We start from the raw sequence: 21734 nt of genomic DNA, 5'->3' as shown, positions 1-21734 counted from the left end.
AGCTTTCTGAATATGATTTCTGTGCTTTTTCCTGTTCTAGTCTCCCACCAACTTTTCCATTCTTGAGATATAACCTTCCTGTTTTACATTTCAGGGAGTTATCTTGTATTTGTAAAATGAGAATTATTAATTATCTCTTGGCCCCTTTGCATTTTAATTAGACCCTACAGAAACAACAAAATACCTGTCACCAGAAACTAGAGGATCTTTGCACCTGGCTAGGACAGGCAGAAAGAGCATTGGTGGGCCACCAAGGTAGAGCCATCCAGCAGGATCTCTCTGCTTTGCAGAAGAACCAAAGTGACTTGAAGGTCAGTGTGAGTTAATCTATTTTTTTTGTCCCTTCAACAAGTATTTATAAAGGCTTGCTATGTGCCAGGCACAGTGCTTAGTGCTAGCAACATAATGGTAAACAGACATCATCCCTGCTTTCATGAAGCTTAGTCTTCACGAGAGACAGACATTACACAGATAATCAAAAAAATGAACATATAATTATTAAATGTTATATCTATAAAGGAAAATTTACATGAGAACATATAACAGAGACCTAATGTAGTCTGGGATGTTAGAAAAGATTACCTTGAAGAAATGTCATTTAAATTCAGAAATGAAGGATAGGTAGGGGTTAATGCATGAAGGGGTAGGAGGAGGAAGAGAATATGCCAGGTAGCGACCTATGCATCAGTTGTGAGGTAGGAACGGGATGGAACACAACATGTTCAAGAACTGAGAGAAAGCTAGTTCAGTTGGACTGCAAAGAACAAAAGGAAGACTAGTGAATGATGAGGCTGGAGAGTAGGCGGGACCCATATCGTGCTGGGCCGTGTAGACTACATTAAAGATAAGGAGTGATAATCATAAACGTATAAAGGACCAACCAGGCCTCGACTCAACGAGAGTCTTATCAACTCTTCTTTAGAGAAAAATGATCTGTTTGAGGATAACTCATTGCAAAATAAAAATCGCTACTACTCAACATGTTTATGGGCAGTCTCTTCTTTTGTCACTAAATATTTGCGTAGAAAATTAAATGTTAGAAAATTTCTTAATTAAAAATATTTTAAAATTTATTATTTGTATTGGTTTTGGCCTAAACCTTAAGCAAATTACAGCCAGGGACATACATCTGTTGCAGATACGTCATCCTAGCCATTCCATTTTCACACTGTTTGTTAGAGGTCTTAGAAGTTCTAAAGTTGAAGGCTCTGCCATCCCTGTGTTCGTGTGTTAAGGATTTACAGGACGACATTCAGAATCATGCCACCTCATTTGCCAGTGTTGTCAAAGACATTGAAGGGTTCCTGGAAGAGAATCAGAACAAGCTGAGCCCCTGTGAGTTGACAGCTCTTCGGGAAAAGCTTCATCAGGCCAAGCAGCAATATGAGGCTCTCCAGGAACGGACAAGGGTGGCCCAGAAGGAGCTGGAGGAAGTAGTGACCTCAGCCTTACAGCAGGAGACTGAAAAGGTAACCAGAGTGCTTTGATAGTTGGTATATTTCAAAAACAAAAATTGTGGTACCTACACAAATAAAAGGTATTGAGGGGAAACTGCCTTACAGAGAGCATAGAATCATGAAAGGGCTAATTCAGGAGCTAGTCCATGAGTCAATATTTATATAAGAAACATCCTGAAGGACTTTGTCAGGAATTAGTTGGTAGGAAGTTCATATTACCAAAAACAGGAAAAGAAAAGTCTTGCTATCTGTGTACTCAGTATTCTGACTAATTGAAAAATTAGAAAGAACTTAGTGAAGAAGGTAGTACCCTGGGAAATAAGAAGTGAATGGCATATTTCTAACATGAATCTGGACTGGTGATCCAAGAGTACCAGGGGAAAATATCTGGGGGGTCTTAGTGGGCCACAAGTTATCCCCAAGCTGCCACTGTAGTTTCAGTGGGAATAATGGCACTGGGATAAACCAGAGAGAAGGTAAAGCCTCAAATGGTCTTCTGCACCCCACTCAGTGCTGGCAGATTGAATTAGGATCCTTTGTCGGCTGTGGACTCTGATGCCAATGGGGAAGGTAGAGAACGTGGAAGAGAGAAAAAGTTACCTGAAGATGAATTCTGAAATACATGCATGTATCACTTGACATAACCTGTTTAATTAATTAAAATACTTAAAGAGTCAGAAAATAGAGTTTGAGAGGCAAGTTTAAGAACTCGATGCTCTGTTTGGCAGAGAAAAGGATGGGAGAAGTCTGTGTTTCCCCTAGGGTAGAGCAGCCAGGTAATCAGGTGTGGCTGTGCTCTCTCTTACCCTACCAAGCCAATGAATCACTTCTCATACCTAGAAAGGATTCTGAGAAGACTTGCTAGGGTGGTAGGATTAAATAATCTCTTAATAAAGCCCTTTTAAATCCTGGGAGTTGCCCTCTTCCTTTTTTTTGTTAAAAGCAGTGAGATGTAGACAAAATCTAGCGAGTGTTTTAAATAATTATTTTTCAACAGATTTAGAAAATGCTTATTCTTTTTTGTGGGTGCAAAGACTGTTTATACCCAATCTTAGAGCTTCTCTTTTTTGTTAGCATAAAAATCTCCCCCTTTTACCTAACCTGTGGTTGTAGAGCTGAATATTTAAGGCCTTCTCACTGGACTCCCTCTGTGGCTTTCAGACTAAAGCAGCAAACGAACTGGCTGAGAACAGGAGTAAGATCGATGCTCTCTTGGAATGGGTGACTTCAGTAGGATCATCTGGTGGACAGCTGGAGCAGCCCTTAGGAGCTAGCCTGGAGAAAAGAGCCTTGGATACTACTGATGGTCACATGGGGGTGAACCAAGTCTCAGAGGAACTGGACAAGCAATGTGTGAAGATGAAGGTGAGGATGTTAGCTTGTCCTCGCTCTGCTGGGGGAATCTCTTCTGCCCTGGGCAAGTCACCGTAACCTCCTCGCCCCTAAATGCAGTGAGCACTTCTCAATTCATATTTTCTTTGATATCTTAGCAGCTTTGTCACTGTTGGCCACTTCCCTTGCAATACTTTCTGCCTTGATTTCTGTAGCACTGCTCTGCCCAATGATCCTGCTTCCTTTCTTCTGGCCAGCTTTTGAAATACTGATGTGCTTCCTGGTTGTAGCCTAGGCCTCTTCTCATCTTTCAGAACAAGCTTTCCTTGGGTAATCTCATCCCCTCATGGCACTTCAGTTATCATTTGTACTAGTGAATTCCATGTATATATTTGTCTCCAGCCCAAATGCCTGTCCTTAGCTTCAAGCCAGCATATAAATCCATCTGCCTATTTGCAACTTGGAACCACAAGCACCTCAACCTGAAAAATGGAACTCCTATTTCCTATAATACCCCTCTCCCAATAAAACATGTTCTCCTTCCTATCTTCACATTTAATTGCCTGAACTAGACATCATCCTAGATTCCTTTTTCTCCCTCCCTCTCCCGTATAGAATCAGTCATCAAATCTTATGCTTCTTATATCTCTTGAAAAGTTATCCACACTTCTTTATCTCCATGGAGATATTATTGTAGTTCAGACTACTGTCAGCTTTCACCTGTGTTATTATGATAGCTTCTACTGGTCTCCTTGCCTTTGGCTTTTACCTTCCAATCCATTCTTCACACTGCTAAGTGGTTTTTCGAAAATGCTATATCCCTACTTAACCCTTTTAATGGTTCTTTATTGCCCTCAAGAAACCATTTCCTACTATTTACCTCTATTCATTTATTAATTCGTTCAGCAAATATTGAGGACCTGCTATATGACAGGCATTAGAGACAAACCAGTGAACCAACCAGATAAACCATCTCTTAGTACATTAATTGGCATGTGCAGGCACATTATATTGCATGATTGAAAGATATTATATATTTAGGAAACTTAGAAAACACATGGGTCCCATATTTTACTAGTGATACCTTTATAGCAAAGAAAATTTGGTTTAGTTGGAATGCTTCTGTCGAATGGGCTATGTGGGCCATTGCCTTATTTTATATTAATAGGATTTCTACCTCTTGCATGCCATTGTAGTATATCCCCCCAAAGCCATGGCAGTCTTATAACACTGCAAAACAGATTGTTCTGCTGTCACAGGGAGCTTCCTGATATTTCTTGCTGGTAGCTGTCAGCTGACCAAGGAACATCCCCATTCTAGGAAGGAAACTGCCTTACTCATGGGTGGATGAGAATGGGGACATCTGGGTGGTGTACAGACAAACCGTAGTACTGCCCTCTACTGTCTATTTGAGCAGAATATATTTGTCACCCCAGCTTTCCTGAGGTGACATTGGCACCTGAAGCCATCAGGTTGCTCTTGATACTGGTTGAAACTGGACAATGTTCTGGAGAAAAATAGGCTATTGTCCTTCTTTAGGTAGTTGCATAAACAATATAGATAGTCAAGAACTCTGACTAAACTCTCACTATCTTCTATTTAGACTCAGGAAGAACATTTTTAAAGACAAAATAGAACAGGGGCCGGCCCCGTGGCTTAGTGGTTGGGTGCACGCGCACCGCTGCTGGCTGCCGGGGTTTGGATCCCGGGCGCGCACCGACGCACCGCTTCTCCGGCCATGCTGAGGCCACGTCCCACATACAGCAACTAGAAGGATGTGCAGCTATGACATGCAACTATCTACTGGGGCTTTGGGGGAAAAAAAATAAATAAATAAAATTATGAAAAAAAAAAAGACAAAATAGAACAACCACAGCTGTCCCAAAAGAACTTATAGTCCATTGGAATAGAAAAAAGATCCACATGTGAGCACATAGACATAGCACATACAAATAAAAAGTAAAAATTACCTATACTATCCAGAAATATAGCTTACACTAATATACAAATTGTTTATTTAACAAATTAATTTTCCAAGATCTTTCCTAGTAGGTACAGTCTTCATGGATAACATGAGTGACGTATTTCACAGCTAAGTATTTGCAACTTTTATACTGTCATATGTATGGCTTAGCCAGCTTATTCTCCCCTTCCATTAATGTGGGTAGTTATTAGTAGGCCATTTGTACCTTCTTTTAGATTGAGGGTGGTTTAGTGAAGGTTCTAGGCATGGTTCATTCCTTAACTATCTGCATGACCTTAGTCAAGACATATAACATCTTTTTTCTATTCGCTTCTCCTATCTTTAATATGGATATTGTATTGTCTGCCTACATTGTAGATTGTATCACAAATCAGATGAGATAATACATGTAAAATCTCTTGGAAAACTATAAGATTCTGTGTGTGTTAGTGCAGCTGGGATTAACATATGGCATATGCTTAGAGAGTGAGAGAGATTGGTGATTTCTGAGCAGCTGGAAAAGTAGCCTGTTGAGATCTCTCTCTACTTCTAGCTGTAGACATAACTAAATTACTGTGGTGTCCCTACTGATTATCCTTTGTTTGGGGGGATTTTTTTGCCAGGCCGATCACCAAGACTTGCTGTCTCAGCAGCAAAATTTCATCCTGGCCACTCAGTCAGCTCAGACCTTCCTGGACCAGCATGGCCACAATCTCACACCCGAAGAACGACAGATGCTACAAGAGAAGCTAGGAGAGCTAAAGGAACAATATGGAACTTCCCTGGCCCAGTCAGAGGCAAACCTGAAGCGGGTGCAGACACTACGGGATGAGCTGCAGAAGTTTCTGCAGGATCATCGAGAGTTTGAAAACTGGCTGGAACGGTCTGAAAAAGAGCTGGAGATCATGCATAAGGGAGGCAGCAGCCCTGAAGCCCTTCCTTCCCTGCTAAAGCGGCAGGGGAGCTTCTCGGAGGATGTAATTTCCCACAAAGGAGACTTGAGATTTGTGACTATCTCAGGACAGAAAGTCTTGGACACAGAAAACAGCTTTGAGGAAAGCAGAGAACCCTCAGTGACTGGAACCTTAGTGAAGGACAAGCTGAAGGATGCATCAGAAAGATACACTGCTCTCCATTCAAAGGTATGGGAGAGGTTCCTGGCAGCCCTCACACAACTGTAGGTGGTTTCTGGGGCTTAGAATAAGAACCTCAGGACACAGTGAGCGAGCTGATTGGTATATTGACCACAGGCAGAATGTCTTTCTGAGCTCCTCAAAAATGCGAAATATGTAGGCCTGTGGGCTAATGCCTGATCTTAGCAATATCAAGAGTATATCTCACTCCTGTGGTGAAGGTGGAGGTGCTAGCCTTCCTGTGGGCTCCTGAGAGCCATAGCACAGGGGAAACGTAAACCAAGTACCCAGTCTTGATTCCTGGACAGAGCATCCTAGGGTAAATTCTTAGCTTCCTCCCTATCGGAGAGCTCCCTTTAGCTCCCAATTTGTAGAACCCAGTCAGTTCTCCTTACCTGTCTTGTGCTTTTTGCCAACATCCTTAACTCCCCAAAAGGAATACTTTTTGTACCTCTCAATCCCTACCTTTGCCTGCAATCTGATGTATATTTCTTTGGTGGCTTGTCATACAACTCACTAAATCTTCCCAGCTATATAATAAAGTTGGGACGGATAGTATGGATCAAACAATAAGAACCCCACTTGTAGAAGATGGCTGCTACCCATGTATCTGTGGAGGCCCCGGCACAACCCTTAATTGTTAGAGTGAGTTCCCTGTAACAAAGGCAGGCCTCTCTTTGGACTACGCCTAGGAAGCTGCTGCCTTTGGCCTGACCTTGTTTAAGCCTGCTTTCTTCTTCTTTCTCTGGCATAGTGTACACGATTGGGCTCTCACCTGAACATGTTGTTAGGCCAGTATCAGCAGTTCCAGAGCAGCTCCGACAGCCTGCAGGCCTGGATGCAGACTTGTGAGGCTAATGTGGAGAAGCTTCTCTCAGATACTATAGCCTCTGACCCTGGGGTCCTGCAACAGCAGCTTGCAACAACAAAGGTAAGCCCGGACACAGGCTGTTGTATTGCATGGCATAGAGTACCCTAAAGCAAAGCAAATACTTGCATAGGTTAAAGGCAGTGGTTGGTGTGGCTTGGACAAGATCTGACTCCTAAACACTTTATTCTATTATCTGTAGCTATGGATAAACAGAATTATTCTATAAAGCTGCTTAGTAGCTCTAGATTCCTAGAACCAGCTTTGATTACTCACTCAGATGTTTTTCTTTTGTCCTTTTTCACGGACAAGCAGCAGTTGCAGGAGGAATTAGCTGAGCACCAAGTACCTATAGAAAAGCTCCAAAAAATAGCCCATGACCTCATGGAAATTGAAGGGGAGCCAGCCCCAGACCATAAGCATGTTCAAGAAACTACAGGTATGAAGCAGCAATATACCAAGAGTGCTCCCTTAATTCCTAGTATGTGCCTCCTTTCTGTAATACATCATATTGTGTGTACAAGTATCTGTGGTGCTAGCTAGGGACTGAGGACGTAAACTTGAATAGCTCACCCTCTAATGAACTTTATTCTTGCTCCATTGAAGGCCTTCACAATCTGGCTTCAATCTCTTTTCCCCAGGTATTCTGCCTTTTGGCCACACCCTACTTCTTTCCTTTCTGAAGTAAACTAGTCATTTCTTCATTGCTCTACCCCTGAAGTTTTCCTATTGCTTAGCTGCTAACATTTGTTGAGTGTTTACCATACATGATGAAATCTTGCTCATGCTTTAAGATGTAGCTGAGAAGTTACTTCCTTTGTAAAGTCTCTTTTTTTGTGTGTGTGTGAGGAAGATCGGCCCTGAGCTAACATCTGCCAATCCTCCTCTTTTTGCCGAGGAAGACTGGCCCTGGGCTAACATCCATGCCCATCTTCCTCCACTTTATATGGGACGCCGCCACAGCATGGCCTGACAAGCAGTGCGTCGGTGCGCGTCCGGGATCCGAACTGGCGAACCCCGGGCCGCCACGCAGAGCGCGCACACTTAACCGCTTGCGCCACTGGGCCGGCCCCTCTTTGTAAAGTCTTAACCACCACCGCCACCCCACAAAAGAAATGAAAGATAAGAAATAATCATTCTTCCTTCGAGCTTCTCTAGTACAGTACTCCTAGTACCAATATAGCACTTATGATTTTATTTTTACAGTTAGTTGTGATGTGCGTTAGGGTCTTAAGTTTGTAGAAGACAGGGACTTTATCCTAATTATCTTTAGTCCTCAGCATTGAGCACAATTTCTGGCACTTAGAGGTGCTAAATAAATAATGCTTATTGAATTAGGCTCGAATACTAATGTACTTTAAGCTTATTCATTCTATTTGTCTTGATGTCTGTTATTATTATAATTAACATATGCTACTTAAATGCATTCTTTTTGAAAGCACAACATAAAAATAGTCTCCACTCTCTTCTCATGGCCTCGATTTTCCAGATTCCATACTCAGCCATTTCCAAAGCCTCTCCAGTAGCCTGGCTGAGCGCTCTGCTCTGCTGCAGAAGGCAATTGCCCAATCTCAGAGTGTCCAGGAAAGCCTGGACAACTTGTTGCAGTCCATCAGGGAAGTTGAAAAAAACCTGGAAGAGGAGCAGGTGGCATCACTGTCATCTGGAGTCATCCAAGAAGCCCTGGCCACTAACATGGTGAGACTTATGCCCCAAGAGTTAGCACAGAGGGTGTATTTGCCATGTTCCATAATTACATCATTTTGAAAGAGTATAGGAGAAGAATTCATTTCCATGAGTCTTCTAAGATGACTTAGAGATGATGACTAATCCATGTAAAGATATTTCTACCCAAGTTCCAAACCACTGTTAAGCTTGAGGAAAAGTGATGATAGCAAAATCATTGGTGGGATGGGGTGGAGAGCTAGGGGATGACGTGTGTGGTATTCTGAAGGCTCAGTTGCAATCAATCCTCCAGCCCTCCTTGAGGAGGTGAGCATGTGGTTATTGGAAATTTATTAGTTTGTGGCTCAGATATCCTGGAATAAGTGAGCCAGGAGCTGACAGACATGTTCTTGATGACAGAAATTGAAGCAGGACATTGCTTGGCAAAAGAGCAGCTTGGAGGCCACCCGTGAAATGGTGACCCGATTCTTGGAGACTGCAGACAGCACCACAGCTGCAGTGCTGCAGGGCAAACTGGCGGAGGCGAGCCAGCACTTCGAACAGCTCTGTCTACAGCAGCAAGAAAAGGAGAGCTCCCTAAAGAAGCTTCTTCCCCAGGCAGAGATATTTGAACATCTCTCTGATAAGCTGCAGCAATTCATGGAAAACAAAAGTCGGATGCTGGCCTCTGGAAATCAGCCAGATCAAGATATTGCACATTTCTTCCAACAGATCCAGGTGAGCATATATCTGCCAAATTGGCAGAATAAAGGGAAAAGAAGGGCAAGGAGAGGACCAACATTTACTGAGCACATAATATGTCAGTCAGTGTCCTGGAAACTTTACCTGCATTATCTTAAAGAATTACCATAGTCATCCTGTAAACTAGACACTCTTTGTCCATTTTTAAAAAACCACAGCCTAGATTTATTTTTTACTCATATACATGTTCAACCCAGGTCAGCAGGGGTTCTTAGTGCTTCATGGTCACTCAGGGATTCAGGTTAATGAAATCTTCATCCTGACGTATGCTTTCATGATTAGTGCTGCAATAGCAGGGAGACAGACCGTATCCATTTATATCTCATTAGTCAAAGCAAGTTGCACATGACCACACCTGACTCTCAAGGGGTGGAAAAATGTAATCCTACCATGTACCTAGGAGGTGCAGAGCTAGAAATATTTGGTGAAGAGTATTACCTACCACAGATATAGATATATATCCAGGAGTAGAGTTGCTGGGTCATGGTATATTCGACCAAGTAGTGGCCAACTCAAGCTCCACAATGGCTACACCTGCCCGCATTCCCACTGTTACCTCACCATTCCTGTATCCTCACATCACTGCCTTGGGTTTATCCATCTATCTCACTTTTTCCATATTAAAGTAGCATCTCATTGTTTCATTTGGTTTGTTCTCCTAACTTTTTGCTTTTTGTTTTGAATAATTTCAAACTTTCAGGAAAGTAGAAGGAATGGCACAACACCACCAACGTACTTTTCACAGCATAGATTCACCAATTGCTAACTGTTTTCTCTCTCTTTATAAATATTATAAAAGAGAGATAGTATCATTATGGGCTCCCATATTCATTATCATCATTGTTCTTTTTGATATTCAAAAGTTTTCCCAAATTTGGTCAGTGGGAGCACCTTTAAGCTGTCTCCTGGTGTCTTTTTAACATGTCCCTGTTAGCATATGAGTACTCTCTTGCTTTCTGGCACAAGATGATATTTCAGCCTCGTCTTGTAATTACCCTGACCCATGCCTGAAATCGGCTATTTCTCCAAGGAGCCCCATTTTTAGTGGGGAATGGTATTTAGAAACTAAAATCCAAATACTAGATGAGCTACTAGTACTAGCTACTAGATGAGCTGTGGTGTCATTGCGTCTAGGTCCTTTCAGTGGATAGGGTTAGGAAATCTATGCATTTTTTTATATCACGTGTTCATACCAATAATCCAATTCCAACTCAGCACCGTAGGATTCTTCCTCCATTCTCTGTTTGTATCTTCCTTTTCCTATAGGGAGAACCCTTGTTTCTAACAACCTTAATATATTTCCTTGTTTGCTTTATCGTACAGTAAATTAAGATCACTTTGGAATTACACTAGTGTTTCTCCCAATAACAAACCTACTAAATTAAATTCAAGATTTCTTTCTTAGACTATAACCTACTGTGTGCTGTGTTCAAAGTTACCTGAATTAAATTTTTTTCCTATAATTTCATATAGTCATTTGTTTCTCTTTGTATTCAACTTCAGGATTTTATTTTTCTATCTTTGTTGATTAAGTTTTATTTTTAAACATATAAAACATTAACATAGCTCAAAAGTCAAAACTATTCAAAAAGTTATGCTCAGGGTATAGGGAAGTGAATAAGGATATGCTCTCATTCTCTTCCCTGTCTCTTCTATCCCAGTCTCACCACCCCCACAGGCAGTGGATTTCAGGTTTATTATTTCTATTTCTTTTTTCCAAAATAACACACATTCTTATTTCCCATTCTTCCTTACACAAAAAGGATGTACATTATATAATCTTTTACATTTTCCTTTTCTACTTAACATGTCCTAGAAATCAGTTAAAATCAATTAATAGAGGGGCTGGCCTGGTGGCGCAAGCGGTTAAGTGCGCACACTCCACTGCAGCGGCCTGGGGTTCGCCGGTTCGGATCCCGGGTGCGCACCGATGCACCACTTGTCAGGCCATGCTGTGGTGGCGTCCCATATAAAGTAGAGGAAGATGAGCACAGATGTTAGCCCAGGGCCAGTCTTCCTCATCAAAAAGAGGAGGATTGGCAGATGTTAGCTTAGGGCCGATCTTCCTCACAAAAAAAAAAAAATCAATTAATAGAGGTATTCCTCTTTTTTTTTTTTTTTTTTTACTATACATTTATTGTGAGGATGAACCATAGTTTATCCAACAAGACTCTCCTTCTGGTAGTTTCCAAATTTGTGCTGTTACAAATAATTCACCACAGTGAATAATTTTGTGTATTTTCCCCCATATTATTGGAAGTATATCTTCAGAATAAGTTCCTAGAGTGGAATTGTTGCATCCAAGGGTAAATGAATGTGTGGTTTCGTTAGATACAGCCAAATTCCCCTCCATCGGGTTTTCATCACTTTGCATTCCCACCAGCAGTGTATGAGAGTACCTGTTTCCCCTACAGCCTCACCAACAGAATGTATTGTCAAGCGTTTGAGTTTTTGCTAATCTGATTGATAAAAGATGATATCTTGTTGTGGTTTTTAATTTTTATTTCTTCTCTGAGTGAACTTGAGTATATTTTTATACATTTAAGGAACATTTATTTGTGAACTCTTGGTTCATATCTTTTGCCATTTTCTGTCAAGAGTTTGGTCTTTTTTTTCTTTCAATTTATGAGTTCCTCTGTGTTAGGGAGATTAGGTCTTTATGTATGATATGTTGGAAATATTTTCTCAGTTTGTCCTTTGTCTTTTGACTTTGCTTATGGGGTATTTTTGGCCATAATACCAAAAAAAGTTTTTTGGTTTTTTTCACTCTTTTATTGAAGATGTATTTTTAGTCATAGCTTGAAAGCCTTTTGCCACACCCAGGTTATGAAGGAATTCACCCACACTTTCCTCTAGAACTTGTATGCTTTCATGTTTTTTTACATTTGAATCTTTTAACAATTTAAGTTTATTCTGAAGTATGGTATGAGGTATGAATCGAAGTTCATCTTTTTCTGAAGGTCTATCTAGTTGTTCCCAATATCATTTATTTGAAAAGTCCATCTTTTCTCTAGTGATTTGAGAAATGATATTTATCGTATACAGAATGTCCATATGTACTCAAGTCTATTTCTGGATTTTCTATTCTATTTTGCTGCTCTGTCTATTCATGAATCAAAGCATAGTATTTTTAATTCTAGGGGCTTTATGGTATATTTTACTATCTGCTAGGGCTAGTCTTGTTCATTCTTTTTTTTTTTCTTTCAGGATTTTTCATAGCTATAATTGTACATTTACTTGTCCATGTGAACTTTAGAATCAACTTTATTAGCCCTAGAGAAAAAAAGTTGGTATTTTTATTTGGGTCACATTAAATTTACTTATTCACACATGCATGTATACACACATACATGCATACATAATGTATACACACATGTCTTTGTGGATGTCTTTCCATTTCTTCAGGTCTGCTTTTGTGTCTTTCAGAAGTGTATTAAAGTTTTATTCACAGCTTCTGGTTAGTTGATTCCTAAAATTGTATTTTTTCTGTTGCTACTATAAATAAGTTTTCACTCTTGATTTTTGTTTGTTTTGTATTCTGCTACTTTATCAGATTACTTCCTTGTTTGATTTAGTTGTATTGTAGATTCTCTTGGGTTTTACAAGTATACTTTCATGTGATCTGCAAATATAGTTTTACCTCTTCTTTTCCAATTCTTATGCCACAAATTGTTTTCTCTTACCTAATTGCATTGGCTAATATCTTCAAAACAATGTTAAATAATAGTGAAGAGAGTGTGTTTGCCCCGTTTTACAGAAGAGACAGACTATGGAAGCTTAGAGAAGTTTAATAGCTTAGGATCACAAGCTGGTAAGTGGCAAAACCATGATTGAATTTCAGGTCTTTTTGACTCCAAATACCTCCATTCTTTTCATTCTATCATGCTGCCTCCGAAATCTTTGAACATTTGTTTAAAGGAGACAAGACTCTTGCAGTTCCTAGCCACTCTCAGGTGGATTGAAGAAATCCTACATATTTATTGTTTTGATCTAACAGTTGACCCAGCAAGCATGCCTCCCTCTTTTCTTGTTCCCTCGTTTTCTACAGTTTAGAGAGAAATTGCCCCAGATTTAATCTAGATAGCTTTCATTTTTTAGAGTATATTTATTTATAAGGATCAGAAGATTTAATACATTTCCTTGTTTGATAGGAGCTCAATTTGGAAATGGAAGACCAACAGGAGAACCTTGATACTCTTGAGCACTTGGTCACTGACCTGAGCTCCTCTGGCTTTGCAGTGGACCTATCCCAGCACCAGGACAGGGTACAGAACCTCAAAAAGGACTTTACAGAGCTACAGAAGACAGTTAAAGAAAGGTCAGTTTTCATATGTATTGGTCAGCGTCGGAGCTAATTTTTTCTTGCTACTGAGTGAAATGATTTTCTCTTCCTTCCTCCTTTACCAAAAAAGATGGCGTCAAGAAGTCTGCTACTGAGTCGTAGGAGATTGGAAAATACCTCTTTCAGGCAAAGCTACTCAATATACTTGATGCTTAGTGGCTTTTCTATTATTAACTAATGAATTCCTTCTCAGTAATGGGGCTCAATTCTCTCTCTCTACAATCAAAAGCCCAGGTCACCTGGATCAAACAACAAATTTGGGGCCACAAGTAGGATTGTAGCAGGATTTGAAATAAAGAGAAAAATTGGAGATGACTTCCGAGACATAATTAAAGGTTATATTGGTACTCATCTTGCTTGTTTTGACCACATTTAAGTTGCTGTTTTGGAGGAGTGTCTGAATTCTTTTGGGGCAAATATAGGAATATATGACAAAGGTAGCTGATTTTAGGTTGTCAGTTCACTGTTGAAAAGCCATGATTCCCCCATTAGAAAGCCTCACATGAGTTCAAGAGCTTGATAAGACTTCTTCTCTTGATTTAGCCATAAATGTAATCTTGATTTTGGTGCTAGTGGTTAAGATTCGGTGCTCTCACCACCACGGCGCAGGTTCGTTTCCTGGTCAGGGAACCACACTACCCATCTGTTAGTTGTCATACTGTGGTGGCTATATGTTGCTGTGATGCTGAAAGCTATGCCACTGATATTTCAAATACCAGCAGGGTGACCCATGGTGGACAGGTTTCAATGGAGCTTCTAGACTACACAGACTAGGAAAAAAGACCTGGCGACCCACTTTTGAAAAAACCGGCCACAAAAACCCTATGATTAGCAGCAGAGTATTATCTGATATAGCACCAAAAGATGAGAGGATGGCACAAAAAGACCAGACAGGGTTCCATTCTGCTGTACACAGGGTCACTAGGAGTCAGAATCAACTTGATGGCACTAACAATGAATAATCTTGATATAGCAGATGACTGCCTAGTGACTAGAGGAAAACAGTTGCTCACATCAACACTATAAGCAGCAGGTCGTTTAGTAGAGGGGAGAGAGACAAAGGCCAAGAAGGCTTTGTTTTTTTCCCCCTATGCTGAGGGCCTTTAGCTGTATGAAGAACTGGTATCTCTGGCTTTAAGTCGGATAGATGTGGCCATTTCCAAAACATAATTTCAAAATTGAATTCTCCTTTCTCCTTGATTTATTTTATTCATTGGTGTGCTTACCCTGGCTTTTCTGAGCCTCAATTTCAGCATCTTCCTTGCTAAAGGAATTATCATTCGCATTAGACCTTGAAAGAGTCAAGTACCCAAAAGGTAGCAGAGCTGGACTTGAGATCCAAAGCCTGCATTCTTTCCATTGTATCATGGTACCTAAATAGCAGGCTCCCTTTCGTTTTTCTCACTTTCACTTTAGCCTAGAGTAAGATTGAAGACTCCTTTCCTCAGAAATGTCCAAACAAGGGCAATAGATTCCTTAGTTTGATGCTCCCCTACATCATATGTGGCTGGTTAGCCAAAGCTGCTGTGGAGAAGATTATGGGAAGGAAAGGCCCTGTTAGGAAGCTGATGCCTGAGTCCCAGAATGAACCTAGTTCTAGTTCAAGTTTACTTCTTTACAAAGCTTAGTCTGGCAAGTAACAAAATATCTTTGTTGGCAGAGAGGAAGATGCATCATCTTGCCAGGAGCAATTGGATGAATTCCAGAAGCTGGTTAGGACCTTCCAGAAATGGCTGAAGGAAACTGAAGGGAGTGTTCCACCTACAGAGACTTTCATGAGTACTACTAAAGAGCTGGAAAAGCAGATTGAACACCTGAAGGTAGGTGAATAAAAGAATCTCTAGGAATCATGCTAGACAGCAGTTTGTAAGCTTGTGTGGACTGATCTCCAACTGTGGTAGGGAAGTGGTGTGAAAAATTCAAGTTATCCATCTGCATCAGAAAGAAATTCCTCCATTCTCTTCATGTGATTCCCACCTACCCTTACCCAAGCAATGGGCACCAAAATATCTCATATTTTAAAACCAAAACCCCAAAAATCTGGGAATAATATCTATAGTATCTATAAAGTTTCATCTGTTTCTTGGATACCTCATGCTATGGTGGGTCATCTGACAATTGTGAATGTCCAGTTCTTGAGAAGTTTACACCTCATTGTATGTTTGAGATATGCTTCATAACGACCTTTCAGTCAATGACAGATCGCATATACGACAGTGGTCCCATAAGAGTAGTACCATACAGCCTAGGTGTGCAGTAGGCTATATACCATCTAGCTTTGTGTAAATACACTATATGTTGGCACAATGATGAAATCCCCTAACCACGTATTTCTCAGAAGGTAGCCCTGTCATTAAGTGACATATGACTGTATATGTAAGCAAGTGACACATCTATGATGAGGAAATTGAGAAGAGAAGAACTAGTGCTGCAACTAATAAAGGAAAAGTTAAGTCAGAAGGTTGAAAGTTACCCTTCAAGAGTAGGACCAGTCTTTCTCCCATCCCCTGTAGAATCCCTTCTGTCCCATCTTTGATTCATAGTCAACACCTCTATCACATCTTTTTTTTGTTGAAATCATCTAAATCTGCCTTCAACTAACTCTTAGCATTCGTCCTTACTTTCTTCATAAAGCAGGATTTATCTTGAACAGATGAAAGAGAAGAGATTGGTTGCTTTCACAGAAAGAGTACCAGGAGCGTTTGCTGTGGGGAATTCCCTAGGGCAGAGAGAGGTTCCCCAATTTCTTGTTTCCCAACACCCTTAGTGTTTTAGGAAATTTTTCATGGTACCTCAAGGCCAAAACAACCAAAATACAGAAGACACCTTACTTGCTAAGTCGTCAGGTCCACGCAACTTAATAGTAGTTGTTCACATGGTGTCCAACAGATGTCACTATATTTCCCTCAAAAATTTAAAATATCCTGTGAGTGAGTGCATACATATTTTGGAGACTATAGCTCTTTGGAATCAAAGTGATTAATAAAGAAATTGACAAGCTGTGAATTGACAAGATTCAGTTTGAAGTTAGGCAGCATGAGCTTGCTAGATGTTAATGGCTATGTATCTTTCTCTGCTGCTGCTCTGCAGCTTAAAGTCAAAGGCAGACTAAGTAGAGTCTGTGGAGGAAGGGATTGAAGGCTAGGTTTATGTCCCTGCTTGGAAAGGAGTAAAATCCTCCTGCTGTGGCAGGCAATCCACATCTTAGAGACAACATAACCTGCTACTTTGTCTTAGAGTAGAAGACATTGTTTCCTAATGGCTTTCTATGGTAGTGAGAGCTCTGACTTCAAACTCAATATAAAGTTCCCTTGAAAATGCAAAGTGTAGCCTATGATTCTATGTATTTCTCTGCATCTCGATGTTTAGCTTCTCATTTTACTCTCCGATTACCATTTCCTTTTTATTCTTTACACACATGCTGTTGCCTTTGTCCGCTTGGTAAACTCTTGTTTTAACTCAAAGCTTTCTTGCCTCTGAGTAGAGTTAGATGTGTCTCCTCTTGCACTCTCAAGAGTTTACTGCCTGTCTATATTTCTGTAATAGCATTTATCACATTATAAGGCAATTGATAATCTGAGCTCTTTAAGAACTGTGTCATAATCCTATTTTGTATCCCTAGTGTTTGGCGTGATGCCTGACGTATAGTAAATGCTCAATAAATATTTGATGAATGAATGAATGAGAAGGTCCTGAATATTCCAGGATATCCTTCTCCCATACCTTGGCTGGCTAAACCAAGATCTTGAAATGGCTGAATATATGGGGACGGTCACTTAATGCTTATCAAAACTTTAGGAGGGGACTGGCCCAGTGGCATAGTGGTTAAGTTCGGGCGCTCCACTTTGGCATCCCAGGGTTCACGGGTTCGGCCACAGTTCCCGGGTGTGGACCTACGCACTGCTCGTCAAGCCAGGCTGTGGCAGCATCCCACGTATAAAATGGAGGAAGATGGCCACGCACGTTAGCTCAGGGCTACTCTTCCTCAGCAAAAAGAGGAGGATTGGCAATGGATGTTAGCTCAGAGCCAGTCTTCCTCACAAAAAAAAAAAAAAAAAACTTTAGGGAGTATATATAGAAGAACAGGTGTTCCTACTTACAAGGAGAAAGCCCCCAGATGTTCCATTTAGCTATTTTGTTTTTTGAACAGGGTCTCCTAGATGACTGGGCAAGTAAGGGAACTTTGGTGGAAGAAATGAATTGCAAAGGCACTTCTTTAGAAAATCTCATCATGGAGATCACAGCACCTGATTCCCAAGCCAAGACAGGTAAGTGCAGCCTCTTAAAAATATAGTGAATAAACATCCTTCTTTGCTTTGGCCTTGGTGATGACCCCTTACTTAATAAAAGTCAGAATCAAGGTTGGATATGCGAAGAAAGGGGGGTCCACAAAGCGGTCTTTCCCCTCAGCCTGATCTGTTTTCCCATTTGGTATATAATGTTGCTCCATTTTGTGAAATTCCTTTCTGTGATGGGAAAATGTAAAGGGACTAATTGGCCCACTTAGAACCGTCAAATGAACATAGAAGGATTAAAATAGGATTTCCATCTTGAGGAATTTCTCTCTTAAACATGTGAATGGGATGGCTATGCATCATCTTTAAATTGAGGTCAGCCCTGGAGGATATAAGTGTGCTGTCTTGGCAGATGCTAGCTATTTAGGAGTCAGTATTGGTACACCAAGGACTGGCATACTTCTTGGAAGTGGATAAAAAGACTGTGCCCAGATATATGAATAATCTCTGGCTTCAGATCAAGTCTTTCAAACAAAATCCATTCTGAGCTCACAGTCATTTGCTGGTTGTTCATTGGGATCTCATAGGTTTTATCACCACCAGACTATGTTAGCACACTCCTGTAGTCACTTAAATAGTAAGGGAAAAGTTTACTTTCTTTTTTTATCCTGAGAATTGCTGTTTTGTTGTTGTATCCTGAAGTTTAAAGATCTCTTGGAACTACCCAAAAGTGACAACATTTCAGGGAATTGATGATTCTTATAGTCCAACACATAAACCTCTAAGTTCACTGACTTATTAGTGTGTGACTACATCAGGAGTTGGCAAACTTTTTCTATAAAGGGCCATTTAGTAAATATTTTAGGCTTATGGGCCATATGGTCTCTGTCATACTACACATCTCTGCCATTGTAGCACAAAAGCAGTCATAGACAATATATAAATGAATGGGTGCAGCTGTGTTCCAATGAAATTTTATATACAGAAACAGGCGGAGGGGCAGATTTGGCCAATGGACTATAGTTTTCTGACTCTTGGACTCGGTCAGTGGTTTTTCAAACTTTTTAAAGCACTAGAATCTTTTTTTAAAATAAATCTCGTATAGAACTCTGCTACATAAAACAAATAAAAATGGTTTTTTGTTGGCATAAATTTCTCTTATAAGTGATTTTATAACATTTTTCTATTATGAAATCCATCAGTGAGAATATTGAGAGTATCTTAGCGAATGTAAAAATTTGTAAAGAGGATTTTTGGATGGCAGCTTTATCATCTGACTTATTTCTCAATTTTGTTTGGTTGCACTGTATCCAGAAAATACGGTTCACACAGATAAGTAGTTGCAAATGATGACAAATGTTTTTAAAAGTTCACTTTACAGGGGCCTGCCCAGTGGTTAAGTTCACAGGCTCCGCTTCGGCGGCCCAGGGTTCGTGGGTTCAGATCCCGGACACGGACCTACACACCTGCTCGTCAAGCCATGCTGTGGCGGCATCCCATATACAAAATAGAGGAAGATGGGCACAGATGTTAGCTCAGGGCCGATCTTCCTTACCAAAAAAAAAGCTTACTTTTCAATCTCAGAATGCTCTTTGATTAAACTGAATTAGAAGCTTGGAAGTGGTGTAATAATTCCTGTTTCAAAGTTAAATCACCAAGCATATTCTAGGAGGGCTCACATTCTTTTCTTAAATATATAAAACACCTAACACTGGCGTTGAGGACAAAAACTGTCTATAACCTGACATCATCATGATCTGAAGTGTTAAGAATTCTATTATTACACAGTTCTACCCTGGTGAGAGCCTGCTCTGAGTAGATGTTCCTCAACATTTTTTGTCATTTTATTTAATGTAGTACACATGTGCTATAGATATTTTTCTTTGTACGTGAATGGACATGTGCAGGTTTGAATACTATAAAGTGCTAGTGAAGAGCTACAACTTTTCAAATCAGTGACACTCAAAAAGAAGTTTAAATATATGCATAGAAGTACAGGAGCTACTGTATTCTACCCCAAAAAAGCAGCATAAATTGGTAATATCTAGTGGGTTAAGATGTGGTGGTCAATATAATTGAACATGCATGTTTTATAGCCATTTTTAAGTAGTTAGAAATATATTCTGAGTATTAAACCAAACATTTACAGAGTAAACGTTCTCTTCCAGCTCTGAAAAACCATGACTACTCCAGTTCCTTACATTTGTCTAGGTCTTTTGTTTCATAAAGTGCTTTCGCATACATTACTTCATTGCCTTGCTCCAATAACCCCATGAGAGTTGACAGGATAGTAAGTATTATCTTTGTATCCTAGAGAAGATATTGAGGTTTGTCCATAGATTAAGGGTCACATGCTGAACAGTGACTTTCTTGGCTAGGACCTCTGCCTCTTAATTGCGAGTCCAGTTTCTTTTTGGCCATCAGCACACTGCAATGAAATATGATCTTTCTGTTTGATCTGTTTTTTAATTGAAAATACAATAATGCTAACATTTAAAAGTTTTATAATCACTGTTTTTAATACAACCCTGCACATGACTTTTTCCACAGTGAAATCAGCACACACGAGAGTTTTATTCTGTCCCTTTAATGTAACACTATATCATGAATATTCTTCAAATTTCGTATAATCTTTTTGTGTGTGTGTGAGGAAGATCGGCCCTCAGCTAACATCTGCCAGTCCTCCTTTTTTTTTGCTGAGGAAGACTGGCCCTGGGCTAACGTCTATGCCCATCTTCCTCCACTTTATATGGGACGCCTGTCACAGCGTGGCCTGACATGCGGTGCGTCGGTGCACGCCCGGGATCCGAACCGGCGAACCCTGGGCTGCCGCAGCGGAGCACGCGCACTTAACTGCTTGCGCCACCGGGCCAGCCCCGTATAATCTTTATAATTACATGATCTAGTTTTTACTTAACATGGGACACTCCTCTGAAATACAAGGAATCAACTTGGGGGAGAATATAGGTGAAATCGTGATAATTAGAAACAGAACTGAAGTTTCAAAGCAGAATTTATGGGCATGTTTATGAACCAGATTTATTGGCACTTAGAATTTTTGTTTTCTGTTTGAGGAAGGGGGAAGAAAGTTATGAAAGAAAAGACAAGGAATCTTCCTTTTGAAACAGTATAAGAAGGGCTTGTTTTAATGTCTTTATTAAAAGAATGCTGCTTTTTATGTCCTTAATTGTACTTACTCTTCATTTTTATTATGTGAAAGAACACTGATGTTAAAGTTGAACCTTTTTGGCTTTGTTATAAATCCTCATTCCAAAGTGTGTCCAATATTGTTCTAAAGACTTAATCATTTTACCAATACTTCACAAAATTGGGGCAGAGTCCAGAGAATTCAGGTTGGAGATTTAAGAAGGGAATTTGGATTTTCTTAGAAAGCATCTTAGAAATCATTACTGTTAAGGAACTGAAACACCTTGAGTGACACTTTGTTGCCTGGCAGCTAAAATGATTTGTCTCTTTCCATGAGTATGTTGTCTTGTGGTGTGTTAACTTCCTGATACCTGAGCTTAAAGCAAGTGCCAGAGAACAAATCCAGTGCCTATATGTATTCCTAACATGTTTGTCTTGCCCTGTTTGTCTCTCTGTCCTTTGCTCAGGTTCCATACTGCCCTCTGTAGGAAGCTCTATAGGCAGTGTAAACGGATACCACACCTGCAAAGGTGAGAATGCCATTTTTACAGTGCCTCTTTGTTGGGTGTGTTAGGACAGTGTTCATGTTTGCATCTGTGTATGTTTCCATACGTGTGGAAGGACTGTTGCCAGGAAGGGTGTGAGGGTAAAAATCTGAGGAGAAGAAACTATGATGCCTCTTTGATAGGCTAAACAGGTTGGCAGCCAGTGAAATAAAGGAAGGAACAAGGAAATAAACTGGACCACTAGATAAGACCAATGAGGAAAGACTTTGAAGAAAATGTATATGAATCTTCGAATTATAAAGAAGCTGTACTAGAGGTAGACTA

The 21734-nt window shown here is 40.2% G+C and overlaps 1 protein-coding gene across 14 annotated transcripts in view; it reads left to right on the top strand.

Moving 5' to 3' along the window:
• Positions 1-21734, top strand: part of MACF1 (microtubule actin crosslinking factor 1) — a 330651-nt gene that overhangs the window by 214802 nt on the left and 94115 nt on the right. For 11 of the 14 annotated variants that reach the window (XM_087446235.1, XM_087446231.1, XM_087446228.1 and 8 more), the window contains 12 exons: positions 162-311; positions 1236-1469; positions 2619-2822; positions 5376-5894; positions 6640-6816; positions 7069-7192; positions 8243-8451; positions 8839-9156; positions 13332-13498; positions 15183-15342; positions 17673-17790; positions 21372-21434. In XM_087446235.1, coding sequence (XP_087302361.1) covers positions 162-311; positions 1236-1469; positions 2619-2822; positions 5376-5894; positions 6640-6816; positions 7069-7192; positions 8243-8451; positions 8839-9156; positions 13332-13498; positions 15183-15342; positions 17673-17790; positions 21372-21434 — 2443 coding nt within the window. The remainder of the gene's footprint in view (positions 1-161; positions 312-1235; positions 1470-2618; positions 2823-5375; positions 5895-6639; positions 6817-7068; positions 7193-8242; positions 8452-8838; positions 9157-13331; positions 13499-15182; positions 15343-17672; positions 17791-21371; positions 21435-21734) is intronic. The other 3 variants (XM_087446236.1, XM_087446232.1, XM_087446225.1) reach the window with 1 other exon arrangement.

This window comes from Ceratotherium simum, chromosome 22, assembly GCF_057802395.1.
Source record: "Ceratotherium simum simum isolate JZ-2026a chromosome 22, ASM5780239v1, whole genome shotgun sequence".
In the NCBI taxonomy this organism is placed as follows: domain Eukaryota; kingdom Metazoa; phylum Chordata; class Mammalia; order Perissodactyla; family Rhinocerotidae; genus Ceratotherium; species Ceratotherium simum.
The sequence above is the reverse complement of the archived record's forward strand: the minus strand, read 5'-3'. Positions and strand labels throughout refer to the sequence as shown.